Below are 14,357 nucleotides of genomic sequence, written 5' to 3'. Positions count from 1 at the left end.
TGTGTGCCAGTCACTACGGAATACGCACGAATCCCCTCCGTTTGCGGCGCTGCCGACCGCTAAACCTACATCCGAACCTTTTTTTGGACCGTATCGATGTCGGAAAGTCTGCTCCTGGCCAGCCGTCGCACTGGGTCTTGCCTCGCTAGAGGCTAGGCCAATCACTGGTAGCGCACCCACCCCCAACAGCCATGGAGGTGCAATCGCAGGGCGAAGACCTCGACCCGACAACGTTCAGACCCAGTGAGTGGACCACGATACTCCGTGCGTACAAGGGAGGCAAACCAAGCCCGGAAACGCTGGTTGTACCTCCTCATGCAGCCCCTGTTCGAGATAAGCTTGCCGCACCCGCCGTCGGTGCTCCGGCCGACACTGCCCCTGCGACCTTCAAGCCGACATACCGTGCTCAACAACAACAGCTGCGCGTGACGCACGCAATCGCATTGCGAAGTAAGCAACTTGCTTCACTTCCTCCCGGCACTATAAGGGTAGTCTTCCGACCAAGAGGAGGCCTCGCTTTGAACGGAGCCATGGCGCAGCCACTCATGAAAGCTCTGCGAGTCACCGCCGCTGACCGGGACCTAGGAGAGTTTCACCTCCGGATTCACCCGACGATTAACACCTTCACGGTCGCTACACCTCACGAGTCAACGGCCCTTCATCTCGTCCAAATCAAGGCAGTGGTCCTTCAAGAAACCAGTTACCCCGTCGCCGCCTACATCGCACCACCGCCCGCTGCTGCGCGCGGAGTCATCTCGCAAGCCTACTGGGCGGAAACACCGGAAGATATGCTACAAGACCTCCAGACTTGCAACCCGGAAGCTGATATCATCGCAGCCCGCAGAATGGGTAGGACCCTTTCCATATTGATCACATTTGCGCATGGCCCAGTCCCTCACACCATACGCTACATGAGTGTAGTGCATAGATGCACGACGTACAAGGGAAGTCCAGACGCGTGCACATGGATTGGATTGGATTGGACAAACTTTATTTATGCCTGCAGTTGGGCGCTCGTGCGCCCCGACGAGGGCCTACGTCATCCTCGAAGGTGCCGTTACTCGGCGCGGGTCTCCGCTCGCCGTTGCCGGCTCGCTGGGTCCGTGCCTTTCGAGCGCCTCGAGGACCTGCTGGACGGCCCAGAGCTGATCGTCTCGGTCGTAGCTCTTCGCGGCTGCCTCGAGCCGCGGTGGGAGTGTTCTTGAGTTAGCGTCTTCTGGATATTTAATGCAGTCCCACAAGATGTGCGTGTAGTCTGCGGTCTCCCTCCGGCAGACTCTGCACATATCTGTCGGATATGTCTCGGGGTACATGCGATTCAACAGTTTCGGGCTCGGTAGCGATCCGGTCTGGAGCTGTCTCAGTACTACCGCCTCCGCTCGACTCAGTCTCGGGTGCGGGGGTGGAAGAGTCCTGCGAGCCAAGCGGTAGGCCTTCGTGATTTCATTGTAATCCGTCATGCGGTCCTTGGTTCCGAACCACGTCGGACGGTCTGTCGCCGGGGCGCGGTTGGTTAGCGCTCGCGCCGCGGCGTGTGCCGTCTCGTTATGGTTCTCACTGCGTTCCGAGTCGCCCGCGTGCGCCGGGAACCACTTGAGTCGTACTTTTCGTTCGTCTAGTTTTACCGCTCGCAGTACGCGCTCAGCCTCCCTGCAGATTTGCCCTTTGGCGAAGTTTCGCACCGCCTGTCTTGAGTCACTCAGCACCGTGTGGCAGTCTGCGTCAGCGATGGCCAGGGCGATGGCTACCTCCTCCGCTTGCTCCGCTTCGGTGCTTCTCACGCTCGCTGCCGTCCCCGTGGCGCCGGTTGACGCCTCTATGACGACCGCTGCGAAGGCGTTCCGTTGGTATTCGGCCGTGTCCACGTACCGCGCGTGTTCGTCGTTGGCATGCTGGTCGATGAGAGCCTTGGCCCTCGCCACTCTTCTTCCCTTGTTGAACTCGGGATTCATGTTCCTCGGTATGGGGTCGATTCTGGTCTGGCGTCGGACCTCTTCGGGGACGGGGAGCTTCATCTCCACCTCGTTCGAGCGTCTTATTCCCAGATCGTCCAGTATCTTCCTCCCGGCTTTGGCCATGGACAGCCGCTCCAGTTGAGAGGTCTGTTGCGCTTTGGCTATTTCTTCGAGCGTATTGTGTAGCCCGAGTTGTAACAAGCGGGTCATGCTTGTGGACTCGAACAGGCCCAGCGATGTCTTGTACGCTCTTCTGATGAGCACGTTGATTTTGTTTCGTTCGTGTTGCAGCCATCTGTGGTAGGCTGCAACGTACGCGACGTGGCCGATGATGAAAGATTGGACGAGCCTAATTAGGCTCTTCTCTCTCATGCCAGCCTTTCGGGAAGTGACTCGTTTGAGGAGTCGAATCGCGTTGGCTGTTTTTGCCTTGAGACGGGTGATGGTTTCGCCGTTCCTTCCGTGCTTTTCGATGACCATGCCTAGGATCCTAATTTTGCCGACCTCGGGGATTACGTTGCCGGATTTGGTCACGATTCTGATTTTTTCGTTTTCGCGTGCACAAACTGTCGTCAACCGGGCCACAGATACGACGTGTGCCCCCCCCCCAAGAGTGGTCTCTGCCCGCGGTGCGGGGACAAGCATGAGCCGCAAGATGTTCCCTCCTGCATCCCGATCTGCATTCTCTGTGGGGGGCAGCACCTCACGGGCACCGGCTCGTGCAAGGCAAGAAATGCCGCCACCAAACGACTTAGCCCACCGCCTCAGAAGACAAAGTTCCCTACAAAGAAGGACTTTCCCCCGCTTAGCACGACCCTCCCGTCTACCTCTACATGGGCTTCCAAGGTTGCCAAGACGAACATCATGACCTCCCAGGACTCGGACGTGAAGGCTCTGCGGGATGAGGTAAGGCAGCTCAAGGCAGCCCTCTCTACCTCCACCCCTGCTCTACCCCCTACTCCACCATCCGCATCTTCTTCATCCACCCCGTCCGACCAACCTCCTCAGAAAAAGAGGAGGCCTGATGAGAGCCCAGTCCAACCTATAGACCTGGATGCCAAATTTCAGGACCTCGCCCAAAACCTAGAATCCAAGTTCACAGAGCGCATTACTGCGCAGGTCACTGCACAGTGCCAGACTATGATTGAAGCTACCATTACCGGTATAATAGATAGGGTCATATCTAGCATCATGGCCAAGGTTGAGGAGCGTTTAGCTAACCTTATGCCTGGACTCTCAGCGGCCTCACCTCCCGCAGTCCCACCTTCTGCACTCCTCCTTCGCCCCGCCACCCTTCAACATGGCTCCTCCGAGGCACCATAATTCCTTACAAATTATTCAATGGAATTGCAGGGGCTTTCGGCGAAAGCGTGACCCTCTGCAGCAGATTATTGCCAATTCTTTGTCCCCACCAGACATTATCGCTATCCAGGATGCCAATGTTTGCAGGCAACTGCCAGGATACGCTGTTATCCCCTCTGACTCCACTGATCTTCCTCGGGTGGTTACATACATCTGTAACACCTTGCATTATGCGGAGCACGACGTTACCTCCCCTATTGCTCACACCTTCATCGAAATTTTACCCCACACCCCTGCACAATCTTCCCTGTTCATGCTTAACTGCTATCTTCTCCCACGACAGCCGATTCACCTACTTGCTCCACTCCTCAAATCCATAACCAAAATGGCCGGATCAAACCCCCTACTGGTTGCCGGTGACTTTAACTGCGCTCACCTGGACTGGGGCTATCGACGCACAAACCACAGAGGCACAGTTTTATACAATAATACGCTATTACTTCATCTGACCATCTTTAATGATTTTAGCCTACCTACGCGGGTTGGTAACAGTGTTACTGCCGATACTAGCCCAGACCTCACGCTTGGTGGAAACTTGGCTCACCTACAGTGGGAAAGAACGCAAGCCACAATAGGCAGTGACCACCACCTGATTCGCATAGCGGTGAACTATCGCCGACCTCAGCGCAAATTTACCGCTAGGCACACAAATTGGGATCAGCTCCGTAAATTGAGGCAAGCGCAGCCAGCACAGGGCCCCTTCGATCTAGACACCTGGACTACTCAGTTACAGAAAGACATTCGCCAACATACCCAAACGCTCGATACTACCCCAGACACCCCCGTTATCGACAGTAAGCTCGCCCACCTTCTTGAAGCTCAAGAGAACATAATGCGAAGGTGGAGAACTCAAAAGCACAACAGGAAACTAAAACTTAAACTCACCCAGCTTCAATCCCAAATAGAACACCATAGTGACACTCTTTGCAAAGCTAACTGGGCTCAGGTTTGTGACGGCCTCCCAGGCAATCTCTCCACAACCCGCGCTTGGCACCTGTTACGCCATATGCTCGATCCCACACAATCTAAAACTCACGACGCGCCTTAGCATTCGCCGCCTCACTCATAACCATCGGCACGACACCGACGCCTTTCTCGCGCAGGTGAAATGCACCTATACCACCCCAGGTCCTCCTTGCAAACGGGCTCACCCCAACCACAGCTTGACGCTCCTATTACAGAATCTGAATTTCGCGCAGCCCTATTGAAATTGTGCAATACCACACCCGGGGAAGATCAAATTACGAATGCTGCCATCCGAAATCTTGATGATGACTACATATCTCACCTCGTTACCTACTTTAACGAGTGCTGGGAGGCAGGTACCCTCCATGCCTCCTGGAAGCATGGAAAAATTATATTTATCCCAAAACCCCACAAGCCCATCACCCTCGAGAACATCCGCCCCATTTCTCTTACATCTTGTCTCGGCAAGACCTTTGAGCACGTAATCCTTGCCCGACTGACAACGTACATGGAAGAAAATAACCTTTTCCCCCACAGTATAGTGGGCTTCTGTGCGCATCTATCTGCGCAGGATGCCCTACTTCAAATTACGCACGATGTGCTTGATGATACCATCCCCCATTTTACTAAAGCCATCCTGGCGGTTGACCTCATTAAGGCATTTGACAGAATTCGACACGCTGCCATCTTATGGGAACTGCAGGAACTACAGGTAGGCCCTAAGACCTACAACAACGTTCGTGCCTTCCTCTCTGGCCGCACTGCCTCCTTGCACATTGATCAGCTCAGCACACCCTCTTATACACTCGAATTTGGAACCCCGCAAGGCGCGGTCCTCTCCCCCCTTCTATTTAACATTGCTCTCATCTCCTTAGCCCAGAAGCTCAATCTTATCCCCCACCTAAAACATACTCTGTACGCTGATGATATTACCGTATGGACTACTCATGGCTCAGACGTGGAAATTGAGGAAACTCTACAATTAGCAGTCGACACGATTTCCGCTCACGTATCATCTATCGGACTCGAATGTTCCCCCTCTAAGTCCGCGCTCCTCCTAATTAGACCAAAATCTGCCGCTAACTCACCCATCTAAATCACTTTACAAGGATCCCCCATCCCCATCACTCCCACCCTGCGCATCCTTGGCCTCTACCTGCAGGATTCCGGACGCAATGACCATACCCTTAAAACACTCAAGGCCTCCACGCAATCAGTGTTGCAGCTTCTACGCCGCGTATCTTCCCTGCACAAGGGTTTAGACGAAGCAGACAACATGAAAGTTGTGCATGCTTTTACGCTTAGCTGCATTCTGTACGCCACACCATATCTCAAGCTGAACTGCACGGAGACCGAGCGCGTGAACGCCATGATCCGCCTTGCAACTAAGGCAGCCCTCAACCTACCTCGCAGTACTAGCACAGCCAAACTCCTTGCACTAGGCATGCATAACACGCTTCTTGAACTAGTTGAGGCGCACCTTCAGACGCAGTATTTAAGACTTGCCGCGAGCGCCACTGGCCGCCATATCTTCGCCTCCCTTCGCATCAACATACCCGCTAATCAGTCAACCCTTATGGCCATTCCGCGACACATTCGTACACCCCTTGTAGTGAAACCCCTTCCTCGAAATGTCCATCCCCAGTATCACATCTCTTGCCGCGTAGCTCGCGCAAATGCCCTCCAAAAGTATTACGGACAAGTTGAGAAAGCCATCTGGGTAGACGCTGCATGTACAGCGCATGAAGCTGTAGCAGTTGCTTACAACCCCACCTTACCCCGACCCCTAGCTCACCATCTTCCCTCGGGCTCTACACCTGAGGAAGCAGAGGAGACCGCCATCGCCTTAGCCCTTGCCCTTTCGGATGCTGAATACATCTTTAGCGATTCAAAGACTGCTTTGTCCAACTTTGCCAGAGGCAGAATTCACAACCCTGCCTGGAACTTGTTGAACATCTCCACCCAGAATTTACCACGCAGGGTTGAGCTCCGGTGGGTGCCGGCTCACTCTGGGAACCCCGGAAACGAGGCTGCCGATAAATTGGCCCGAGGTTTAATTTGCCGGGCTCAGGACAGCCTCGATCTGGGTTTCTCGAGGGAGCGGGTACACAGCTTTGCGGAGCTCACGCAAATACCCCGTTTGGACCGTCGGACTTACCCTCCTCCACACCCCTCCCTGTCGCACTCCCAACAGATCCTCTGGAGACGCCTCCAGACCCGCTCTCTCCCATCCCCTCAGCTGCTATCCCACTACTGTGGCACCTCCCCTACATGCTCCCTATGTGGAGACCCTCATGCCACACTCTCCCACATCCTCTTTGGCTGCCCTGCTGATCCTCCCCCGCAGGGACAGCCCACCATCTCGAGCTGGGAGGACTGGGAGGTCCTGCTCTCGTCTACGGACCCGACATCGCAGCTTACTGCGGTGGCTCGGGCTGCCAACGTCATGAACAAAAGGAGCATGAACGTCTCAACGTAGTGCGGGACCGTGCGGGACCGTGCGGTGGTCCAGGGACCCAGAGGAGCAAAACTCACTTGCTATCAATAAAGTTTTTCTGTCTGTCTGTCTGTCTTGTCAATCGCTTCCCACAGCCTCGGTCGACGAACTGTGCGTGGCTGTGGAAGCCAACTGGAATTGTCTGGCGCATACTGAACTCACCGTCCGCCTGTTCAACAGCCTTACCCACCGGACGGCGGCCGTCGTGGCTGCTAGAGGCGACATGATGAAGTACTAGTATAACAGGAGGCCAAAGCCAAGTAGGCAGATCTGGCGTGCATAAAGTCATGGGTGAGGGAAGCCTGTTTTTTTTAAGAATGAAAGTTGATATTTATTCCTTCTGCACTCATTCATCTCTCTGTTTTAGTCAGCATGCAGTATGCCTTAAGCACCTTGGTCCTACTACAAAACCATGAGCCATGCTAGCACATTGCGAGAGAATACTCATTCGTGCTGCGAATCACGCGTGCTGCCAGTTTCTCCCACCACGTGAGTGTGGTACAGAAACCATGGCTTGGAGCATTCCGGCAGCGCCACCGCGAAACACAGACCGAATGACTGTCAGCCGGATGCAGCCTCCATGAGTCACCCACCCTCTTGCCCTCAGCGTATATCACAATGCACCAGCTCACTTTCACGAAAGCTCACCGGTGGCGCAACAAGTGCCAGCAGCCATGTGCTCCGAGTAGCATGTTTGATTTGCTGAGCACTGTACCTGCAGCATACAATGAAATGACAACAATAATGCCCCAAATGAACACCAATGCTTGTAGATGCCAAAAGGCTGCTGAATGTATTTAACTTTAAAAATAGCACAACAAGTGAGGGCATTGCACTAAATTATTCTAGGGGAATTTCTAAGATTGTAGATTAAATTACTTTTACCAAAATGTTGCTCCTTAAGAGATGGAAGTCAGGGGAAATAGGCTGCAGAAGAGCCAGCTATATACAGCAGCAATTTCAATGTGTGCTGCATATGACCATGTAGTTAAGTGGTGATTGGTAGACACTGAGAGCACATGAACTCATTGAGAATAAGCTGTGTTCATACCAGCAGATTTTGTCCTTGTATATCTCTCCATATGGTCACTGGTTCAATCAGTACCTGCACAGTCAGATTAATAAATTTAGTAAAATGCAAAAAAAAAAAAATTCTGGTAGGAAGAACTGAAATAAAAGAAATTCAGCATCATTATACATTTATTAGTCCCTAAGGTTTGAAAAAGACATCTTAGTGCAGATAAATTACATATCCTAGTTTAATTAATATAATTAATAGGATAATTACATTTCCTAGTTTGTGCCATCAAACTCCGAAGTCTTGAGTTGAATTATGGAAGTCACCTACACTTGTTTCCCTAACTGCAAATGTAACACATGACTGTGGGGTCTTTTACGTGTGTGTGTGTATATATATATATATATATATATATATATATATATATATATATATATATATATATATATATATATATGTTAGTAAGAATCTTATGATTGTGATTAATAAAAAAAACGGCCCCCTCGGTTTCCTTTCTTTCTCAATCATATATATTTATATACACATACATAATAAAGTTGGTGCTAGTTGGTTGTGCTTGTTGACTGAAATGTGCTTTTGGGGTAACAAAGTATGCCACAGAAAACATAACGACAGAGCATGACTAGCCATTGTTATTTCACTATCACCAAGAGGCTGCATGTGAAAAACATGTGAAAAAGAAAGGAAAAAAAAAAAAAGAGGAACGACATCAAGGAAAAGTCCAATTCACTCTTGATTATCAAGCACACTATCATGCAGTGCATTTAGAAAAACCTTCTTTTGCTCTTAAACTGCAATATGGTGCAGATGGCAGCAGCTTATTTTTTTCTATGAATCATGGAAACATATATCCGGCTACTCATATATTTAACATATTGTGGTAAAGAAGTAACATGCCTGGCTGTGGTATCTACATTAAGTGGATCACAAAATTTGAAAATTAATTTTACTTGAAGATCTTGAGGTTACTTAGTAAAAGGTTTGCATGAAAATAAAATTGATCAGCCATTATCTTATGAAAAAAAAAACCTCCCCAAAATTACCTACAATCTGCCACTTTGTTAAAGGCTAACTGCAACGAAATTTCACTATGGCTATATTTGTTATAAATGAGTAGTATATACTATTAAAACAATGTTGGTGGAGCTGCAGAGCTGGTAATTAATTGCATAGTTCTCTTTAAACAGCACCTACGCAGACGATGCGTGTACCTGGCGGTCGTCGCTATGAGGCTAGCCCCAGCCCACCTCCTCCGAGATTTTTTTCAGCATGCTGCAGGCAGCCGCGGAGGTCATGCCGAGGAGTCGTGCACTCTAGGTCATGTGTCACACACAGCGAGCAGGAATGGCAGCATTTTTTTACAGTTTCAGTATCAAAAATGTCTATTTTTGCTTGATTTTCATGACGCTTCCACTCAAATTTCAAATGTCAAATTTTGCACAGAGGCTCCTCTATATTTACACAATCTTAAACTGGTTTTTTAAACATGATGCAATATTTCGTTGCAGCTGGCCTTTAATCATGTGAGGAACATTCTATAACTTGCCACCTGATAGCATGTATTGCACAGTACTGCCAGAATAGATAGAGGGGAGGGTGGGTGGGCAAGGGGGGGGGGGGGGGGGCTTGCACTTTTTTTCTACTGTATGCAACCACTGTGTCGTTAAACATCCTGTGAGTGGCAATCTGGTGATTACTAGTAGTCCAAAATTTCTTGCATTGCTAAATATTTCATGCAACATTACATTTTTCATGTTCGTTGATGAGGCCAAAGTGAAAATTTTCTGTGCCTTATGCCTTCATGAACTTGAATTTTCAGGAATGCCTTATGCCATTCTTGGCAATTCAAAATTCCTGCCTATACATGATATAACATTCACTAGATATTCTATATGCTAGTATTTGGAAAATAACATACTTAATAAATTGCAGGGTTGAACGTCTGAAAACTGTGATCAATACTTCCCGATTTTCGTGACATGCAGAGATGCTATGTAAACAAACCATATGCCAAGAAGCCACGGTCTATTTGGCGGGCATATTGAAATGGTCATCTTAGAAGCGGATATAACTGTCAATTTTTTGCATGTTCAAAGACTTCTACCATGACATTGTAGTTACAGGGCATAAAAAAAAAGGAGCAGGATAAAAAATTTTTCGTCAATACCATTTTATAGTGCATCCTAAGTGCGGCACACAAATGTTTTTCTATTCTGCTCTTATCAGAATGCAGCTGCTACAACTAGGAATCAAGCCTGTGACCTTGTACTTAGCAGCAGAATGCCACAGCCACTGAACCACTGTGGCAGGTAATAAAATACTTCCTATTCAATTTAAATAGGTAAATGGATATCTTGACAGTCGACCTGTTACATGAAAAACAAAAAAGAATATTCGTACATCCTTGCTTTAGGCAGTGACAATAAACTTACCGTTGTGTCAACAAACTGTTGGCAACCTTCAAGAAAAGTAGTCTTGCCAGAACCAATGTTGCCTTCCACTGCCACCTGCCATTCATATGAAGCACAAGAGAGTAAAAAAGAAAAAAAAGTAGATGGCTGTTTCATTTCAGCACAAAACTAAACTAACACGAAATCTAGATGATTAGTGAGCACTTCTAAGTCACCTCTTGGTAATTCCACATTATTAGCTAAAAAGAGTATGTCACTGCACTCATTCATGCAGTGCACATTATGGTAACTGAGCACACAAACAATATTAAATAGACAACAGGAATCTGAGAAAGCAAAAGGCAGTAGCAAACTGTTGGCTAAGTTTTACTGAGCCCCACTGCCAAAGAGGCAGACAAATTGGCACATGACTGAGCCTTAGAGAGTCCTGGATTGTCTGAACTATTCAATTTGATCCAAATATATGCTAGCAGTGCTGTAATATTCCATTACAGCTTTTGACATAGTCACTGGGAGAACTTGCAAAAAAATTGCTACTACACAAGAACTTCGGGCTTACTTTCACTGTATGGCCTTTCCCTGCTGCCTTAAGGAGTGAAGCGTCACCCACAACATCTGTTAGCATAAAAGAAAACCAAATTAGGCTACTGTTCGAAACCCAACCAATCAAGACGCGTGCATTAACACAAAGAGATGAAATAATGTTTGAGTAAGACGTGCAAGATAGCTTTCGTTATGGGGGAGAGGGAGGGGGTATTTGTACTGTTGAGCGAAAATCATGCCTAGGCTAAAACTACATATGTGCTTCATGCTAAACCGTACTTAAACTTCGATTGCCAAATTTGAATTAAACATTGTGGTTCTGTTCATAATGAATCAACATAGTATTAAAAAAATACTTTAGTACTAACCATAACATTGCAGGATGAATATGAAAATTTTGCCAATCACATGCATGCAGACCCGGTCACCGTAAGTCATCTCGCGTAAGCCATCCTATACACAACAGGGAGTGGATAACATGCAAGAGGTTCACATGATGCATACAAAAATTTGCTTTTAATGCATTAACCACAACCGACGCCACAACTACCACATCTACGATTACCGAATGTCATTACACATACTGGCATTTATTGTCAAACCCTTACTCTGGTAGGTTTTGGCGCAATTAGCAACCTGTGCTTAAGCATACGTGCCGAAAGACAACACGAGAAAGATTTTCAAAGCGGAATACTATGCAAAGGTGGCATAATGTAACGACTCCTTTCGCTCGATTCTATTCATTTCTCACTCACGATAGGCCGGGCTATATATGAAGATAACGCAGACTTAAGCACCGCTCGACCATTGACAGCCGGGCGAGATAGTATATCGCCGAAGCGAAGGGCACGTGCATCACGACCACGCTAAAATCTACAATATTACAAGTTATTTATACGCAATAGTATTTAAAGAGAAAAATAATGCGCGTGGGTCGGCCGTATGTTAGGCACGTGCACAGTTCGGAAAACGAAACTATGTTGGACTGCTCTACACTCTAGAAAGCGCGTGCAAAATTGTCAGTGCGTACACATCGTTACCACGAAAGCTTTCCTGCACACGCTGAATAGGTCGTCGCACCCCGTCACTATTATATTTCCAGCAACACACAACTCACACAGCAACACATTAACCACGCGTTTCAAACGCGCGGGCCGCAACTACCGATGTCGGCTGCACCACAGTACACCATACCACTGCCACCAGTCGGATACTACTGAGACCACCGGGTGGCCTAATTTTGCTAAACTAGCGCTATAGTAATTACCTGTGTGTTTTTACACAACGTTCTTCATTTATTTCACGAAAAAATTGCGCTGCTACACGGATGAGATTAATGTCGCGAGATCATAGAAAAAAAAAAAAAAATTGTTCTTTCGCGGTAAAGCAGAGTGTGGTTCGCTGCACGCAGAAGCCGCACTACCGCTCCGCATAGTGCTGATGCGGAGTTGCACATCATACGGGGAAAAAAAGTGAGATTTCCTGCTTCATCGTTGCTAGGTTACACAAGTATGTATACGATAAGAGCCTCTCGCTCGCAGCGGGCTGCGACGCTCGATATCACAATTTGAAGAAAACGCTCACCCAAAAAGTGAAGTGGACTCGTAGCTTTACGAAGCTGTCGCAGTACTCTCGACACGAACATGAAACTTTTAATCCTTGTCTTTACTAAACAGATTGTTAAATCTTGACGTAAACACGCGTTTCTGACATCACGTGCAACCCGTCGCTGTCCATGGCGTTATCAAAGAGAAAAGAGAAACAACACGAAGCATGGGCTAAGTTGCAACTGCAAACAGCCGTCCAACAGTTCGTAGCCGTTGACCCGCAGTTGCGTAGTAGCCAACCCAAGATCGATCCAGAAGTGTCAGCAGTGCTTCAACAATTCTCGTTCGTATAATGCATCAGTGATGTGCATTCGAAACACGTTTTGAGCAGGCTGTTAAGAGACGAGAGAAGAAAACACTGAGTAATACTTTCCTCAATTGCAGGATGTCCACTTTTGACTTGACGAAGCCGGCCGACAGCTCTGAAAGTGAAGATGACGACTACGTTCCATCGGGTGCGTGCCGCCAATCTCGAGACTGTCATCCTCTCATTTATTCGATGATGCCTCGGAAGCGTTTGGATCGTAAGCGCGGTCGGTAGCTCACACACCGTTTGTATCAGCTGTGCTAGCAGTTAATGCTTCTTATTAGGAGGGGCGACATCGTTTGGTGCTACCTGCCTAAGTAGAGGGTACGGGCCGGGGCACTTTTCATTTATATTTTTCTTTTATCCCCTAAATAATTTACGGTATGTCTAAGTAGAAAGCTACCGCGCCCCCCGAATGCTGCAACACCAATCTTTGCTATGGCCACTTTGCCCCCAGTCTTTGCTACGGCCCTACGGGGAGCTTGTATGATTTCGCATTTTATCAAACGGGTAACAGTTCTGTTAATATAGATACAGTTGTGTTAATCTGTACAAACGGCAAGATTTTATATTTTTTCTAAATCTTTAGGGCGTCACTTATGTGAAACTGACTCGTCAGATGCCACAGCCAGGAAGCTCGTCTGTGTGCGTGTCTGTTAAAGGTTTTTGATTTCCCGTTGCACAGCGTCACTTGACTATATTTCAGCCGAAGAGAGCGACATCGATGAGTCAGATGCTGAAAATGACGCTGGGGGTGACGCTGAGGTACCTGCCACGAAGAAGCGCAAGGTAACAAGGAAAAAGCAATCATCAAGGTGAGGATCTAACTGTATCTAAATCCTGGCTTCCTACCTTGCGGTGTTATCATTCAACACAGCTTAATCAGACAGGAACGAAATAGTATATCCATATTAACCTACTAGCTTACACACGAGACAAAGACACTACAATAGACTCGGAGAAAGCTCTGCACTTTCTCTACGTCTATTGTGATGTTCTAAGCCGGTATAATGTAACAATTCCTTCCGCTCGATTCAATGTCACTCTTAGCGTTAGATATAGGATGTCTCGGCACTAAACATGCTGTTTTAGGCATGTATAACAGGCACTGAAGCTGGAAGAAAGGGCGTTAACCGAGATTTTTATTAGTCATGTCATAGGAAGCCAACTAACACTGACACCGAGGACAACACAGGGAAAATTACTTGTGCTTAATAAATGAAATAAAGAAACGATAAATTAATTGAAATGAAAGTGGATGAAAAAACAACTTGCCGCAGGTGGGGAACGATCCCACAACCTTTGCATTTTGCGTGGTGGTGGTGGTGGAAAGCCTTTATTGGGCTATATATATACAGAGAGGTGCTCGGGGAGAGACCTCTAGTTGGTCGCGCCCCTTGCAATACTGGGCGGAGTCTCTCATTCCGGGACCCCGTTGGTCTTGACCGCTACGTAGGTCCGCCGAACTAGGGCTTGTTGGGCCGATAGTTCCTGGCAGCCGAGTAGGGCCGCCTCCCAGTCCTCTCGGGAAGGGGAAGGGGTGATGGGGGGGAGAGAAGGATTTTGCCTGCATGCCCAAACCATGTGGAAGGTGTCGGCTACCTCCCCACAGAAAGAGCAGCGGCCGTCAAAAGAAGGGTCAAAGTGCTTGAGAACCGCCGGGCACAGTA

General features: G+C 48.3%; 2 protein-coding genes across 3 annotated transcripts in view; one reads left to right on the top strand and one right to left on the bottom strand.

Moving 5' to 3' along the window:
• The window catches only part of dnk (deoxynucleoside kinase), a 63,064-nt gene extending 50,573 nt beyond the window's left edge, over positions 1-12,491 (bottom strand). The window contains exons 1-4 of the mRNA XM_075670134.1: positions 12,358-12,491; positions 10,790-10,845; positions 10,252-10,326; positions 7,832-7,885 (exon numbers count right to left, since the gene is read on the bottom strand). Coding sequence (XP_075526249.1) covers positions 7,832-7,885; positions 10,252-10,326; positions 10,790-10,845; positions 12,358-12,418 — 246 coding nt within the window. The 5' untranslated portion in view covers positions 12,419-12,491. The remainder of the gene's footprint in view (positions 1-7,831; positions 7,886-10,251; positions 10,327-10,789; positions 10,846-12,357) is intronic.
• The window catches only part of LOC142557931 (craniofacial development protein 1-like), a 36,822-nt gene continuing 34,690 nt past the window's right edge, over positions 12,226-14,357 (top strand). The window contains exons 1-3 of one of the 2 annotated variants that reach the window (XM_075670129.1): positions 12,226-12,244; positions 12,765-12,835; positions 13,394-13,502. In XM_075670129.1, the coding sequence (XP_075526244.1) occupies positions 12,766-12,835; positions 13,394-13,502 (179 nt within the window). In that variant the 5' untranslated portion in view covers positions 12,226-12,244; position 12,765. Of the gene's footprint in view, positions 12,245-12,508; positions 12,664-12,764; positions 12,836-13,393; positions 13,503-14,357 lie in introns of those variants that run through there. The other variant, XM_075670125.1, reaches the window with a different exon arrangement.

This window comes from Dermacentor variabilis, chromosome 1 (assembly GCF_050947875.1).
Source record: "Dermacentor variabilis isolate Ectoservices chromosome 1, ASM5094787v1, whole genome shotgun sequence".
Taxonomy (NCBI): Eukaryota; Metazoa; Arthropoda; class Arachnida; order Ixodida; family Ixodidae; genus Dermacentor; species Dermacentor variabilis.
This window is presented reverse-complemented; position numbering and strand designations above follow the sequence as displayed.